At 45.6% G+C, this 15,304-nt stretch overlaps 1 protein-coding gene across 1 annotated transcript; it reads right to left on the bottom strand.

Annotated features, from left to right (window-relative positions):
- Positions 1-12,937: 12,937 nt before the first annotated feature.
- On the bottom strand, positions 12,938-14,944 carry LOC132810326 (zinc finger protein 664-like). Its single transcript, XM_060822646.1, has 3 exons — positions 14,621-14,944; positions 14,362-14,500; positions 12,938-12,945 (listed from the first exon to the last, which is right to left on the bottom strand). Exons 1-3 carry the CDS (start codon positions 14,933-14,935, stop codon positions 12,938-12,940), a joined length of 462 nt encoding a protein of 153 aa, XP_060678629.1. The 5' UTR covers positions 14,936-14,944.
- Between the last annotated feature and the right edge of the window lie 360 nt (positions 14,945-15,304).

Below are 15,304 nucleotides of genomic sequence, written 5' to 3'. Positions count from 1 at the left end.
CAGAGGCCGATAGCTAAGTTCGGTACCCATAGGGAGGGCCTCAACCGGGACCTTGGGTTCATGTCACATTACAGGTGACCACCATTGCACTATACACACACACACACAGGCACTCCTATACACACATACGCACACACAGACACCCACACACACCCTTACATTCACCCCCTCACAGACTTAAGACACTCTGCATTCACTACACACACACATACACTTTCTTACACTCAACCCCCAACCCAGACAGACAAAGACCCACATGCACACATATAACGTCGATTTTACTGCTCCTCGGATGCTGTCTGAACTGCTGTGCTCTTCCAGCACCACTAATCCAGAATCTATTATAGTGACATGTTACACTGACTTTACATCTGTTTTTACTGGGGCTTGTGCTGTTTACCCTCACTGTTTTTTGATCCTTGTGCTGTTTACCCTTTGCTGTTACTTGTGCAATTGCTTAGGGTAGGGCGTAAATACTAGTGAAGGAGATTATGCACCAGCATGTATATGCTACCCAGTCACTGAAGGGGTAGAACCTGTTGAGAATGGTTAATAAAGCATGTGATGTACCAAGCCTTGTTAACATGGATAGAGCTGAAAATGTGTTGCTGGTCAAAGCACAGCAGGTCAGGCAGCATCCAAGGAACAGGAAATTCGACGTTTCAGGCCAGAGCCCTTCATCAGGATATAGTTTGTTATTTGTCAAAGTATACTTTTTATTATTTAGAGTCATAGAGTTGTACAGCTCGGAAACAGATCCTTTCGTCCAACCCGTTCATGCCGACCAGGTATCCTAACTCAGTGTCAAGAGTGTAGTGCTGGAAAAGCACAGCAGGCCAGACAGCATCCGAGAGGCAGGATAGTCGATGTTTTGGGCCCAAGGGAATAGGGAATGATATGTGGATGTAGAAAGGGGGCTCAGTGTCTTTCTACACCAGTCACTACCAGTTATCAGACAGGTGCAGCAAGCAATCAGCAAGGCAAGTGGTATATTAACAGGAGGAATTGTGTTCAGAAGTGGGGATATCTCCCTGCAGTTAGGGGGTCCTTGAATATATTCAAGGCTGAGTTCATCTGATTTTGGAACAACAAAGAAGTGGATGTTTATGGGGGAAGGCAAGAAAATGGTTTTACGACCAGTACAGAACAGTTACAGAGTCAGACAGCACAGAAACAGACCCTTCAGACAAACTAGTCCATGCGGATTGTGTTCTCAAACCAAACTAGTCCCACCTGCCTGTGTTTGGCTCATATCCCTCCAAACCTTTACTATTCACACACTTAATCAAATGTCTTTTAAAACATTGTAACTGTACCTGCATCCACCACTTCCTCTGGACATTCATCCCACACATGAACCACTCCATGAAAAAACATGGTGGCCCTGAAGACTTTTTAAAATCTTTCTCCACTCATGTTCAAAATTTGCTTTCTAATCTTGAAACCACCACCCGAAGGAAATGACACCTGCCATTCAGCTCATCTATCCATCCACCGCCCCCCCCACCAATGATTTTACAAACCTCAATAAGGTCACCTCTCAACCGTCTATGCTCCAGTGAAAAAGTCCAAAACTATCCACCTCGATGTCGGTAGATCCACATCCAGTTATGATGAGTTCAATACTGGTGCAGGGTCAAAAGACCAAATGGCCGACTCCTGCTCCCATTCTCTCACTGTGTCCTGGACAGCAAGAGACCATAGGATATAGGAGCAGAAATGAGGCCATTCAGCCCATCAGGTCTGCTCATACCATTCAATCATAGTCAATACGTTTCTCAACCCTATTCTCCCCCTTTCAGAAAAGTGAAAACCGAGGGAGTGTGTGGGATGGAGATATTTAACTTCTAGGGAATAAGAGAGGAAAGAGAGTTCACTATAAATTAGAATTGATTGGATTGGCCGAGCAGTGGCAGATGCAGTTTACTTTAGAGAAATGTCAGGTTTGAATTTTGGTCAAGCAATCCAGGCCGGACTGACACAGTTAAGGGGAATGTTGCAGAACAAAGAGACCTTGGAGTGCAGGTTCATAGTTCCTTGAAAGTGGAGTCTCAGGTAGACAGGATAGTGAAGATATAGGAAAGAACTTGTGAAACTTTGAAAGGGGTTGGAAAGATTTACAAGACTGTTACCAGAGTTGGAGAGGATAGATAAGCCAGGAAAATTTTCCCTGAAGCATCAGAGGCCGAGGGGTAATCTTGTCGACATTTATAAGGGACATGGATAAGGTGATGTGGAAAATGATCAGAGAACTAAAGAAAGGGACAAAGAGAGAAAATATATCAGCAATCAAAACTGGATTCTAAGGATCACAAAAACTGAAACTAAAAACGGTGTGTCTGAAAGTGAGTTGCATTGTAACAAAAGTGAAGCAAAAGCACACATTGAAGAGAATAATTATGATCAGAGACTTCTTACAGAGACCCACCTTCAGGATGGCAGAAATTAGATCTTGAATATAGAGGGTTGGCACTGCTAATCAAAGCACTGATCACAGGGTAGTCTGGTGTCAGCTCAGATTTCAGGGCCTGATTTCTCTATCCCCTGTTGATCTCCCTGTTCTCACAGAGCAAGATGTTTGTCTGTTCCCAGCTCTGCTGGATTTCTGCTGAAGCTCTGACCCCCTACTACACCTTCCGGAACAATAAAACATTCAGTCCATTGAGACCCAAACCACAATTGACCAGCCTGTCAACCATCCAGACGTGGAGTGTAGTCATAGCAGGGTTAGCAAGCAAATAAAATGAAATAAATAGGTGCTTGTGTTTAATGTTTGTTCATTGGGAAGTGTAATGGAAAATTAACATTTATTGTGAAATCTATAAAAGCATAGGGGAACAAAGAAGGAAGGGCCTGACTTTGCAGACAGACAGAAAAATGTAAAGTTAAACTGACCTAACAGTAGACTTTCAAGGCCAGTAAACTACTATATCAACAGTCAAGTAATGAGAAAAACAATTCCATATATGGAAAGGAACTCTAATGTTACAGGCTCCTGGCCTTGAGGTGTTGATAAGGAAAAGCGAATTATATTACAAAGGGAATATGGGAAAGCTATCAGGCAACCCCTTACATGAGGGGTCCTGCCAATGTATCGGGTCCCTTTGCAGAGATTAAAAATAAACTTTTTCTTTGCTCTTGCTAATAGTCGAATCGATTTAATTTGCAGGACCCCGCAACTGGGGAAGATTCCCAGGAGGTGTAGGCGCCAGCGCCTTGAAGGACTTTCACTTCATCTCGAGCGCAAAATTGGCCCCTTTACGCGAGAGGGTTGGGAATCTGTGGATCGTCCTGGCGCCGGGATCCGAATCAAATAGGTTCTGGGTAAGAGTCGTGGCTTAAGTAATCCTACATGGAGACTCATTCTAAGAGAATAAATAAATCAGGAGTAGGGTCCAGTGAACTCTCGTGTGCTTTTAGAGTAAAACTCAAGGGAAAGGATTGCTGTCTCTAGATGTTTCTAGTGTGTTTAAGAGAGAGCAGATTTAAGGGTGGTTTTAACCCTGGAACCACCACTGGCTGAGTTGGACTTGCCCAGATGGGCCCAATGAGGGGGAACCTCCAGAGATAAAAGCAAGTCATATTGGCAAAAAAAAGATACAAACAGAGAGAGAGAGAGAGACACAGACTCACTGAGGTCCATAACACCCATAGTGACTGGGACCACCCGAGGACATAACGACCGCAGAAATCACACTGTATGAGGCACACCTGAGGAACAGCTTCATCAATGGAATAAAGGACAAAGTTGCAAAGAAGGTAAAAGACACATTTATTACCTGGGACACAGGAAAGCTCAATTTGATAGAACACCACGCGATACATGCTGAAAAATTGCTGGCTCAAGAGAAGGATAAGCTCAGCTTGCTCTGATGCAGATGGTCGCCCAGCCATTGGAGGGAGATGCTGTGGGAAAAGGGAGAGGCAGAGGTGGAGGTCACGGAAGAGGAAGAGGGGCTGGCAGAGGTAGATCTGGCAGGTGCTTTGTTGCGGAGCAACGAACCACCAGGCGAGGCAGCGCCCACACAGACAGCCTCAGTCAGCCCTAGAGGCTGGACAGCAGGGTGACTGACGGGGGAAGGCTAAGGTGGAGGTGGGCAGCCCACAAGTGACAGGTAAGCCTCTTTTCCTTTATGCTTGGCAATGAAGACTCGCTTATGCTAATCTCTTCTACTAACCTTACGGGCACTGAAACATGTCCCAACTCCATAGTGAGTGCTGAGATTGCGGAGCGTGGACCATACGTTCAGTATAACATTGATGCATATAAGTTGATACCTACCTCTATGTCATACGTGGAACGTACACCAGTTACCTTTTTGGTAGGTACAGGGGCAACATATTCAGTCCTTAAAAACAAGCCAGTTCAGAGAGTCAATGCAAATAAAGATGAGTGGAAGGTTCCTGAAATCAATGGGTCCATCAGGAGTTGTGATAAGAGAGGTGTTTACCACACCCCTATTGTGCAAAACCAGTAATGGGGAAACATTCCAATTCTCAGTTTTGTTATCGGAATTCTGTCCTTTAAATCTGGTGGCTCAGGATCTGAGAGACTGGGGTTGGATTTGCTCAGTACCCCGACAGGCTTGCAGGTAATACCAAAAGATGACTTACCAGTGCAGGCTGTAAAATACAACTCACGACCCCTGATGTATGTCTATGAATGGCGATTAAGCCAGACAGCGATAAGTTCAGTGAGCAATTCACTCGCCATGGAATCAAGTAACCATGTTCATCCTATTAACACTGATTTTCTCGCTGGGGATATGCTGCACTGCACAGCTCACATACACCGCGATAGCCCTGACAAATCATATGGGAAGGATTGGTTCAGGAGACAGGTTAAATTTTATTGGAATGACTACAGATCTGCAGTCAGTGTGAACTTATCTAAGGTCTCTGTGACAGCAAGTAGAACCTATCTTTTTGACGTGGAAGGCTCTTTTCCTCACGTGTCATTGGCAAATGCGTCCGGCAACAGCTGGCAGGATTTGGGACCATGGGTACTAAAGGCACAAAAAACAAAAGATTGGGTCTTGAGGGACGATGTGGGTATCTGGTTCAGTGAAGATATGCGGGCATAGAGGACGAAACTAAATTGGCTAACTCAGGCAGATAGGGCAGTCCAGGTAACCCCGGCTAGCCCTGGAGAGCTGAGGAAGGTAGCATTATACTATACTGGCATTTTCCTAAAGTAGAAATCTCGGACCCAAGATTGAGAAAGGTCCCTACTGAGTTGTGGGCAAAAGGCAAACATGACGTGGGGCTCATACGAGGCTGTGAACCCATACAAATAACCCCAAAGTCTAAGTATCGTCCTTGCAGAGCACAACACCCGTTAAAACCTGAGGCTATTGAAGGAATTACTCCAGTCTTTGAATCCTTCCTAAAGGCTGGAATGATAATCCCCTGTGAAATCTCACTAGCGAGAACCCCCATTTTTCCAGTCAAAAACGCAAATATTCCGGGTGAACCAGAGGAATGGAGGTTTGTTCAAGACCTGCAGGCAGTCAATAACGCTGTTGTTCTGCGTGCCCCAAATGTTCCCAACCCCTATACTATGTTGGCTCAACTTCCACCAGACGGAAACGATTCTCTGTTGTGGATTTAGTAAATGTCTTCTTTAGTGTACCAGTACACCCAGATAGTCAATTCTGGTTCACTTTTTCACTCAAAGGAAAATCGTATACCTTCACGCGACTTTGTCAAGGTTACTGTGAGTCCCCCCATCACATATAATGAGGCTGTACGCAGGAGTCTGGAGATTCTTGTTTTAACCCTAGGGTCAGCGCTTCTGCTGTATGTAGATGATTGCTTAAATAGCAGCACCAACAAAGGAACAATGTGAGAAAGATACCCTTGCGTTGCTCTGCGAGCCGTGTCTGCTGCTGAAAAGGGTGTTGTAGCGTCCAGGGACGTAGTTGGCTATAGTGAATAAACCCTACTGGCCCCACATGCAGTATCTTTACTGCTACCCAAGAGGTAGTAAAAGCAGGATCGCTCCCTTCTCATCTGTCAGTGCAAGTAGCAGAGCTGATAGCCAAATTACATGCCTCAGTCAAGGCAAAGGAAAGGACAGTGAATATTTACACAGACAGCAAATATGCATTTGGGGTTGTACATGATTTTGGAACCCTATGGAAACACAGGGGCTTCTTGACCTCCTCTGGAAAGCCCATCACACACCCTGGCCTGATGTCTGACCTCCTGGAAGCGGTCCTATTGCCCAAATCACTCGCTGTGTGTAAGTGTGAAGCCAACACCAAAAATAACAATTCCATTTCTCAAAGCAATGCTAAGGCAGACTCAGCGGCAAGGACGGCAGCCCAGCAGCTGCCAAGTGATCAGTTTGACGTATGTATGACAAAAGTTTGTACCCCAACAGCAGACATATGGGAGTTACAGTCACAGGCCATGCCGGAGGAGAAGCATGAGTGGACAAGGGCAGGGTGCAGCATGAAGGAAGGGGTGTGGTGTGGCCCCAATGGTAAACCCTGTCTACCGCAATCATTATACCCATTCTATGCCAAACTGACACATGGTAAGGACCATGTGTCAAAAAGGGTGGGGGGGAATGTACAACAGTATTGCGGCACACTGGTACACTAAGGGATTTACTCACTACTCCTAGAAATATTGTGAATGATGTGTTATCTGTGCCACTATTAGTGTGGGGAGGGGAATACAGATGAGTCAGGCAGCACACCCCCTTTGAACATTTACGGATGGATTTTATTCAACTAACGCACAGCTAAGGGAACAGGGATTGCCTGGTAATAGTTGGTATGTTTTCCAAATGGATGGAAACATTCCCCACGTCTAAACAGGATGTCAGTGCCGTAGCCAAGGCTTTGCTAACTAATATAATTCCAAGATGGGGAATCCCTGAAAGGCTTAGTAGCAACAATGGGAACACCATTTGTCAATAATGCCTTACAGTAGATCAGTGATTACTTGGGAATAAACATGAGACAACACTGTGCCTACCACCCAGCAAGCGATGGGGCAGTGGAACGAGAGAATGCTACCCTGAAACCATCTGTATGCCAATCTCAAGTCAGACTGGTTCTATTTCCAAAGTAGGAATTTACAAAATATTGCGTGGATTGACTGCCTGCAGACTTTGTGCATTTTTAAGCAAAATTGAATGTATCAGCAAATATAATTCTGCAAGGTAGAATGGTGGTGGAGGGTTGCTTTTCAGACTAGAGGCCTGTGACCAGTGATGTGCCACAAGGATCAATGCTGGATCTACTACTTTCATCATTTATATAAATGATTTGCACGTGAACATAGGAGGTATTAGTTAGCAAGTTTGCAGATGACACCAAAATTGGAGATGTAACAGACAGCTAATAAGTATAACAGGATCTTGAACAGATGGGCCAATGGGCTGAAGATAGGCAGATGGAGTTTATTTTGGATAAATGCAAGGTGCTGGATTTTGGAAAAGCAGGACTTAGACACTTAACGGTAAGGTCCGAGGGAGTGTTGCTGAACAAAGAGACCTTTGAGTGCAGATTCATAATTCATTGAAAGTGGAGTCGCAGGTAGATAGAATAGTGAAGGTGGCATTTGGTATGCTTTCCTTTTTTTGGTCAGAGCATTGAGCATTGCTTAGGCCACTGTTGAAATATTGCATGCAATTCTGGTCTCCTTCCTATCCCAAGGATGTTGTGAAACTTGTAAATCTTTTCTGAACCCTTTCAAGGATGTTGCCAGAGTTGGAGGGGTTGAGCTATTGGGAGAGGCTGAATAGGCTGGGACTGTTTTCCTTGGAGGGTCAGAGGCTGAGAGGTGACCTTATTGAGGTTTATAAAATTATGAGGGGCATTGATAGGGTAAATAGACAAAGTATTTTCCTTGGGGTGGGGGAGTCCAGAACTATAGGGCATAGGTGTATGATGAGAGGGGAAAAATATAAAACGGACCTAAGGAGCAACGTTTTTCACACAGGGTGGTGTGTGTATGGAATGAGCTGCTGGAGGAAGTGGTTGAGGCTGGTATAATTACACCATTTAAAAGGCATCTGGATGGGTTTATGAATAGGAACGGTTTAGAGGGATATGGGCCAAGTGCTGGCAAATGGGACCAGATTAGATTAGGATATCTAGTTGGCATGGACAAGTTGGACCGAAGGGTCTGTTTCCATGCTGTACATCTCTGACTCTAAATGCAAATTCACCCCATAGACTTGTGTGCGTGTGTGTGTGTGTGTGTGTGCGCGCGCATAAGAGTGCATATTTGTGTATGTGCATGTGTGGTAAAGTGAGTGTGTGATGGAAGTATAAGCCTGTGAGAGGGTGAGGGTGTCAGGGAGGGGGTGAATGTGTGTGTCTGAGGGGGGTATGGATAAAAGCAAGGGGTTACATCTTGGTAAAACCAACAAAACTTGTACAAGTAATGGTAGGGCCCTTGTTGGAGAACAGAGAGACCTGGGAGGGGGGGGGGGGGGGTCAGTACGTAGTTCTTTGAAAGTTACATCACTGGTAGACAGGGTGGTTAAGAAGGCGCTTAGCACATTTGCTTTCATTGTTCACATCATTGAGTAACGGAGTTAGGAAGTCATGAAGTTATCCAGGATGTTGCTTTTAGAGTATCGACTAAAGTCTTGGTCACCCCGTCATAGGAAGGATACTATTGGAGAGGATTTGGAAAAGATTTACCAGAATGTTGCCAAGGCTGGAGGGGTTGAGTTATAAGGAGAGGCTGGGATTTTGTTTTTTAACTGGAGCAAAGGAGTCGAGGGTTGAGCTTATATAGATTTATAAATTCAAAAGGGGTGTAGGTAAGGTGAATTGCAAAGATCTCTTCCTTAGCGTGGGAGTGATCAAAACTAGGGGGTGTATTTTTTTTTAAGGTGAGAGAAGAGAGATTTAAAAGGAACCCGAGTGCAACCTTTTTAGAGAGGATGGTTTGTGAGTGAATGAGCTTCCAAAGGAAGTAGTAGGTGCAGGTACAGTTACTGCACGTGAAAGACATTTGGATAGGTACATTAATGAAAAGGTTTAAGTAGATATGGGCCAAAAGGAGGCAATTTAGTTTGGGAATTCTGATCAATGTGGATGAGTTGGACTGAAGGGTCTGTTTCTGTGCTGTATGACTCTATGACACAAAGAACCAGAAGTGATCTTCTTGAAACCAGCAAAATTCAGAAAGGGGCTTGACAGGGTAGATGCAGATAAAATGCTCCTTTGGTGGTGTCATAGAATCCGTACAGTGTGGGAGCAGACCATTTGGCCCATTTAGTCCATGCTGACACTCCGAAGAGCATCCCACACCCCCACCCTCCTCCATGCATTTCCCATGGCAAATCCATCCTACACATCCCTCTACACTGTGGGACAATTTGGTATAGCCAATCCCCCTAATCCGCACATACCTGGACACTTTTGGTAATTTATCATGTCCAATCCAACCCAGGAGCTTGCTTAAAATGATTCAAGTGTGTCAACAGCAATCATTTCAAGGGTTGTTGGTTTCCTTGGATGTAGAGAAGGGATTTGACTGGGTGGAGTGGCCATTTCCTTTTTTTTAATACCCTGGAGTGGTTTAGTCGAGGTGAAATTTTTCTAGATGGGTAACAGTCCTTTACAGTGGTCCTTTATCAGCGATTCTCACCAATGGTGTAAGGTCCAGTAATTTTAGCATGGTCCTGCCACAAGCCTCTTATGTATTGGAGAGCTATGGCAGGAGTACTAGAGAGGATCTTGGGGACCAGAGGTAAGGTTGACTTGGTCTCTCTCCTCCTGGGGTTGACAAACCTATCTTCCCTAGATGTGCATGGGTGAAAGTTTTTAAATATCCTCACTTTTTGTGCAAGGAAGAATATTCTGATGTGCTGGGTGTCTGCGAAACCCCCTCCCCTGGTGTCTGTCAGGGTGGCACAAGTTAATTATGGAACACATTGCTTTGGACATTCTCACAAATATGGTGCACCAAAAAACAGAATTTTTAAAAGACATGGCAGTCCTTTTTGAATTACCAGATTTGTCTGCCATTCTAATTAAGGCCTTTGTGTAGCCGTGTCGGTTTGGTATACTGAACTCTATGCCCTGACAGGAAGAATTTCAAACAAGTGTTCGGGTAATAATTGATGTTCTTGAAGATTGAAAGCTAAGGTCTTATTGCACTGAGCATATTATTTATTGATCTGTAGTGAGTATAATTTTGATATGTTTTGTGGAGTAGTATAGTAGTTGGTTTACTGTTGTTAGAATGTTATTTTCCTATTTTATAGCTTTATAATTTTGAAAAAGGTTGCAATAAAAGTACTTTTAAAATGTCTAATGCTTTGTGCCTGTGACATTGTTCTCAGTCATGGACAGATTCCCTATCACCACCAAGCCCCATGAATCAATAACTAATTAAGGAAACTACAAACATCCAGATAAGTAGAGAAACAGCAGCTGTATTTAAGAGGCAGAAGATGAGGTGTTCTTCTGCCAGGCGTCAGGTGGTTAGAGTTTGGCGGTGGAGGAGAGAGAGTTAAAGTGATCGGCCACAGAACAGTGGAGTCATTTAGTTTCAGCATCCCAGAGCTGGTCTCTAAAATGTTCTGCAAGTTGGCCTCCATTCTCCACAATGTAGAGGAGACCAGGTAGAGAACTGGGCACATAAATGAATCTTAGAAATAAGTTGTATAAATCTTAATCTGCCAGAGTTATTTTCTGAAAAAGTTTCATTAAATTGGGTAACTGCATGAAACAGTTTGTTGGTCAGACTTGAATCATCACCCTCAAATGAGAGAATGCCATTGATAGCAGTGAACAGCTCTTTTTGTTAAAAAGCACAAGTTGTTGATTTATTTCCACAACTTACTGGTATTCACACCTGCACAGTCAATGTCAAACTCTGACATCAGAAATGAAATATCATTAATTTTGTCTTACAATAATACAACAAACAAATTAATAGCACACAGTGGATAGAAAGTCTGATTAATGTGAAATAAAATTTGATCAAAAGAATGTAAAATTGAGATGAGAGATAACAAATGGGGGAAGGGCAGAAGGTAAGAAATGCAGCATCATAGAAGGTGTTCCTCCAGGGAGTGTATTTTACCAACTACAACTGCTCAATATAAACAAACACTCTGACATGATCCTCCGGTTTTAATGTAAACCATACCCCCATACAGTAGGTACCATTTAAATAAGTTAATAGATACAAGCCTTGAGTAAATCCAGCCTCCAGCCGGACCCCCCGCTTCTTGGAGCTCGGACCTTCCTCCAGCTCCGGGGGGTTGTTGAGCTCCTGGGCTCCGGCCGCCGCCGAAGAAGCCGCGGGCGCCGGCTCTCTCTCCTCCACCGCCGACAGTTTTAATTTGTTTTCCCGTTCACCCGGTAACCGTCACCTCTTGTTTGAAAAGTTCCGACTTTAATGTGAAATGTATTTTAAAGGTATTTTCTGAGGTAAACGATGCCTGTCTGCCCCCCCCCCCGTCAGAAACCGCAGCCTCGCGCCGCCATCTTTGTTTTTCTTCTCCTTTCCGTCTCCTTCAGTGACACGCGTCATCCGCGCCTCCTCCAATCAGAGCGCACCTTCCTCCATCTGACCAATAGTAGCCGCGTTTGCGTGTCGTGTTGTCCCACCCTCTGCAATCTCTCTCTCCGATTGGTCGGTACTGACCACAAGCTTTGGGATTGGTGGGGAATGTCACAAGCGGGTCCGTGTATCCGCCCTTTTCATTCCCGTTCATTCATTCAACAGCAGCTGACCCAATTTACTGCAACGGGCTCTGGGGCTATAGCGGTAGTGTCACATATTCAGGGGCAAGATGTGATTTTTAACGATTTCAACTGTGGCATCTCCACATCCATTCATTCAACCGAAGAGGACTCAATTCAGTGTAATGGGCTCTGAGGGTATAATATTTGTATCCCATGTTGAGAAGAAACCTCTCCCCATTCATTCAACAGAATAGGACTTATTTGCTGCAGAGGGTTTTATTTTATGATGCAGTGGTAGTGTCCCAATCTTCGAGCCCTGAAATCCCACTGCTATGAGGATGCGTGGTAACACATTTTTTAGTCATATGTCACATGACACCAGGTTATAGTCCAGCAGGTTTGTTTGGAAGATCTTACAGAAATATATTCAATTCTGAAAGAAATAGAGATAGGATGTTGCACTGGAAGGTGAAACTAGGATAATACCGCGTGGCCTCAAGATTAGAGGAAGCAGGTTTAAAACTGAACTGAGAAGAAACTTCTTCACCCAGAGGGTTGTTCATCTATGGAATTCCTTGCCCAGGGAAGGATTTGACATTACTTCAGCAATCACTAGAAGCAGTAGATATTTTTTTCAAAAACGTAAAAGAATTAAGGGATCAGGTGAAAACGCAGGTAAGTGGAGTATAGTCCACGAAAAGATGAGTCATGATTTTATTGAGTGGTGAAGGGCTTATGCTCGAAACGTCGAATTCTCTATTCCTGAGATGCTGCCTGGCCTGCTGTGCTTTGACCAGCAACACATTTGCAGCTGTGATCTCCAGCATCTGCAGACCTCATTTTTTACTCGAAGGGCCAGAAGGCCGACTCTTGCTCCTAGTTCTATGTTGAAATCACAAGCTTTTGGAGTGCAGTCACTTCAGCAGATGAAGTCATGAAAAAACAAGTGCAGGAAAGAGAATTTAGATAAATGAAAGACAGAGCAGCTCAATGGTCAATTATTTACTCCCATTCTTATTTATGATGATCTTACTACACAGCAAGTTGTGTGTTTTCCAAACATGAATTTTATTTCCATTGTTTAAAAATAAATATTTAAGATGAACAGTTTGTTTTTCCTCACTTGGACATATTGTGACCCACAATTTATATAGCACTGTCGATATCATAGGAACAATTCATAAACTAGATTTGTCATTGAGTCACTCAAGTAGATACTAGAAAGGAGAAAAAAATCCCAACATGTGCAGGATGCTGACGAAAAGTCAGCAACCTGAAATGGTAACAGGAGCAAGTGAACAGCCCCAATCAGGAAACTCATCCTCTGATGTCCACTACAGTACCTTGTACTATTCTTCACTGAACACTACAATTGCTTTCCTTTTCAGTTTAATGATCCACCTCTATTTTGAATACCGTAACTGAATCTGACTCCAACACACTCTCTGGCAGACAGTTCCAGAGATCAAAGTATTTTCAATCATGAATGAAGTAAGTTTTGGATCCGTCCCAAAGACAATTCCGATGGACTTTTGCTTCCAAACATTTACACTAAGTTCTTGTTATGAACACATTTACAACTTAGTAGGTTTATTCAAATTTTATAACATATTGGGATAGCACACTGCTATGCATTGCTACCTCACAGCATAAGGGACCCAAGTTCAATTCCAGCCTCAGGTAACTGTCTGTGTGGAGTTTGCATGCTTTCCCTGTCTGCACAGGTTTCCTTCCACAGTCCAAAGAGGGGCTTCGGTACATCTGTGTGGACCTCCTCCAGTTAACTGAGGGCAATGAGGCACTGTGAGGATCAGTAGATCAGACAATCAATCAGTCAGTAAGTTCTCTCCGGGAGACTTGTCTCAAGGCAGGCAGCGGTTTCTTATCTCATCCATTCTCCTACCCTCCACAAACTCCACACAGACAGTTGCCCCAAGGGTGGAATTGATCCTTGGTTCCTGGTGCCATGAGGCAGCAGTGCTAATCACTGAGTCACCATGCCACCCCTGAGTCACCATGGGGTTGCAGTCCAACCGAAAACAAATACAGTGCACCAACTCTCCCACTGCACCCACTGTCAGGAGAATCTGTCCTGGGGGGGGACTCACTGCAGCGTCAGCGGAGGAATCCGCTTGTTGTGAGCGCTGGTGCCCCCGCTGGTGCTTCCGCAAGTTGCGGGAAAACGTAAACCTCTTCCCGCACTCAGGGCAGCTGAAGGGCCTCTCCCCGGTGTGGACTCGCTGGTGCTTCAGCAGAGCAGAGGAATCACTGAAGGCCTTCCTGCACTCGGGGCAGCTGAAAGGTTTCTCCCCTGTGTGGACCCGCTGGTGGGTCAGCAGTGTGGAGGAGCGGGTAAAGCCCTTCCCGCACTCTGGGCAGGCGAACGGCTTCTCTCCGGTGTGGACACGCTGGTGCCTAAGCAGGACAGAGGAATCGCTGAAGGCCTTCCTGCACTCGGAGCAGCTGAATGGCCTCTCCCCTGTGTGGACCCGCCGGTGGGCCACGAGGTGGGAGGAAACAGCAAAACCCTTCCCACACTCGGGGCAGGAGAACGGTCTCTCGTGGGTGTGGATCCGCTGGTGGGTCAGCAGGTTGGAGGGCTGGGTAAAGCACTTTCCGCACTGAAGGCAGGAGTACGGCCTCTCCCCAGTGTGGACTCGCTGGTGCCTCAGCAGGTGGGAAGACCTACTGAAGGCCATCCTGCACTCAGGGCAGCTAAAGGGCTTCTCACCCGTGTGGACCCGCAGATGGGTCAGCAGAGTGGAAGAGCGGGTGAAGCCCGTCCTGCACTCAGGGCACAAGAACGGCCTTTTCCCGATGTGGACCCACTGGTGCCTCAGCAGGGTAGAGGAATCACTGAAGGTCTTCCCGCACTCAGGGCAGCTGAATGGCCTCTCCCCTCTGTGGACCCATTGGTGCTTCAGCAGGTCCGAGGATTTGCTGAAGGCCTTCCCACACTCAGAGCAGGGGAAGGGCCTTTCCCCAGCATGGATGCGCTGGTGGGCCAGCAGGTGGGAGGAGTAGGTGAAGCCCTTCCCACACTCAGGGCAGGAGAATGGCTTCTCCCCAGTGTGGACTCGGCGGTGGTCCAGCAGGTGGGAGGAGCAGGTAAAGCCTTTCCTGCACTCGGGGCAGGAGAATGGCCTCTCCCCGGTGTGACTTCGCCGATGAATCTCCAGGACAGATGGGGCATGGAAGCCTCTCCCGCAGTCGCAACACTTCCACGGTTTCTCCACAGTGTGGGATTCCTCTGGTTTCACCATGGCCGCAGCTACAGACCCATGTACGGCCCCTGCCCACAGTAAATTCCCCTTTCCTGGCTGTATAACTGTTTCAGGCTTTACACACAGTGCGCTGTAACAGTACAGACTCTCATTCAGTCCCGCTGATGCTGAAAATGGTCTGAAACAGGAACCAAAATGTTTTGCTCCTTCTCACAGAATCATAGTTGAAAATCGTGGAGGTCCCGATGGATTGAGTGACTGTCAGACATTGATGTGAAAGTGGGAACTGCAGAGGCTGGAGAGGAGTTGAAAAGTGCGGTGCTGGAACAGCACAGCAGGTCAGGCAGCATCCAAACAGCAGGAGAAACGACGATTCAGGCATAGGCCCTTCATCTGTTGATTTTTAAA

This window comes from Hemiscyllium ocellatum, unplaced genomic scaffold (genome assembly GCF_020745735.1).
Source record: "Hemiscyllium ocellatum isolate sHemOce1 unplaced genomic scaffold, sHemOce1.pat.X.cur. scaffold_1633_pat_ctg1, whole genome shotgun sequence".
NCBI lineage: Eukaryota > Metazoa > Chordata > Chondrichthyes > Orectolobiformes > Hemiscylliidae > Hemiscyllium > Hemiscyllium ocellatum.
This window is presented reverse-complemented; position numbering and strand designations above follow the sequence as displayed.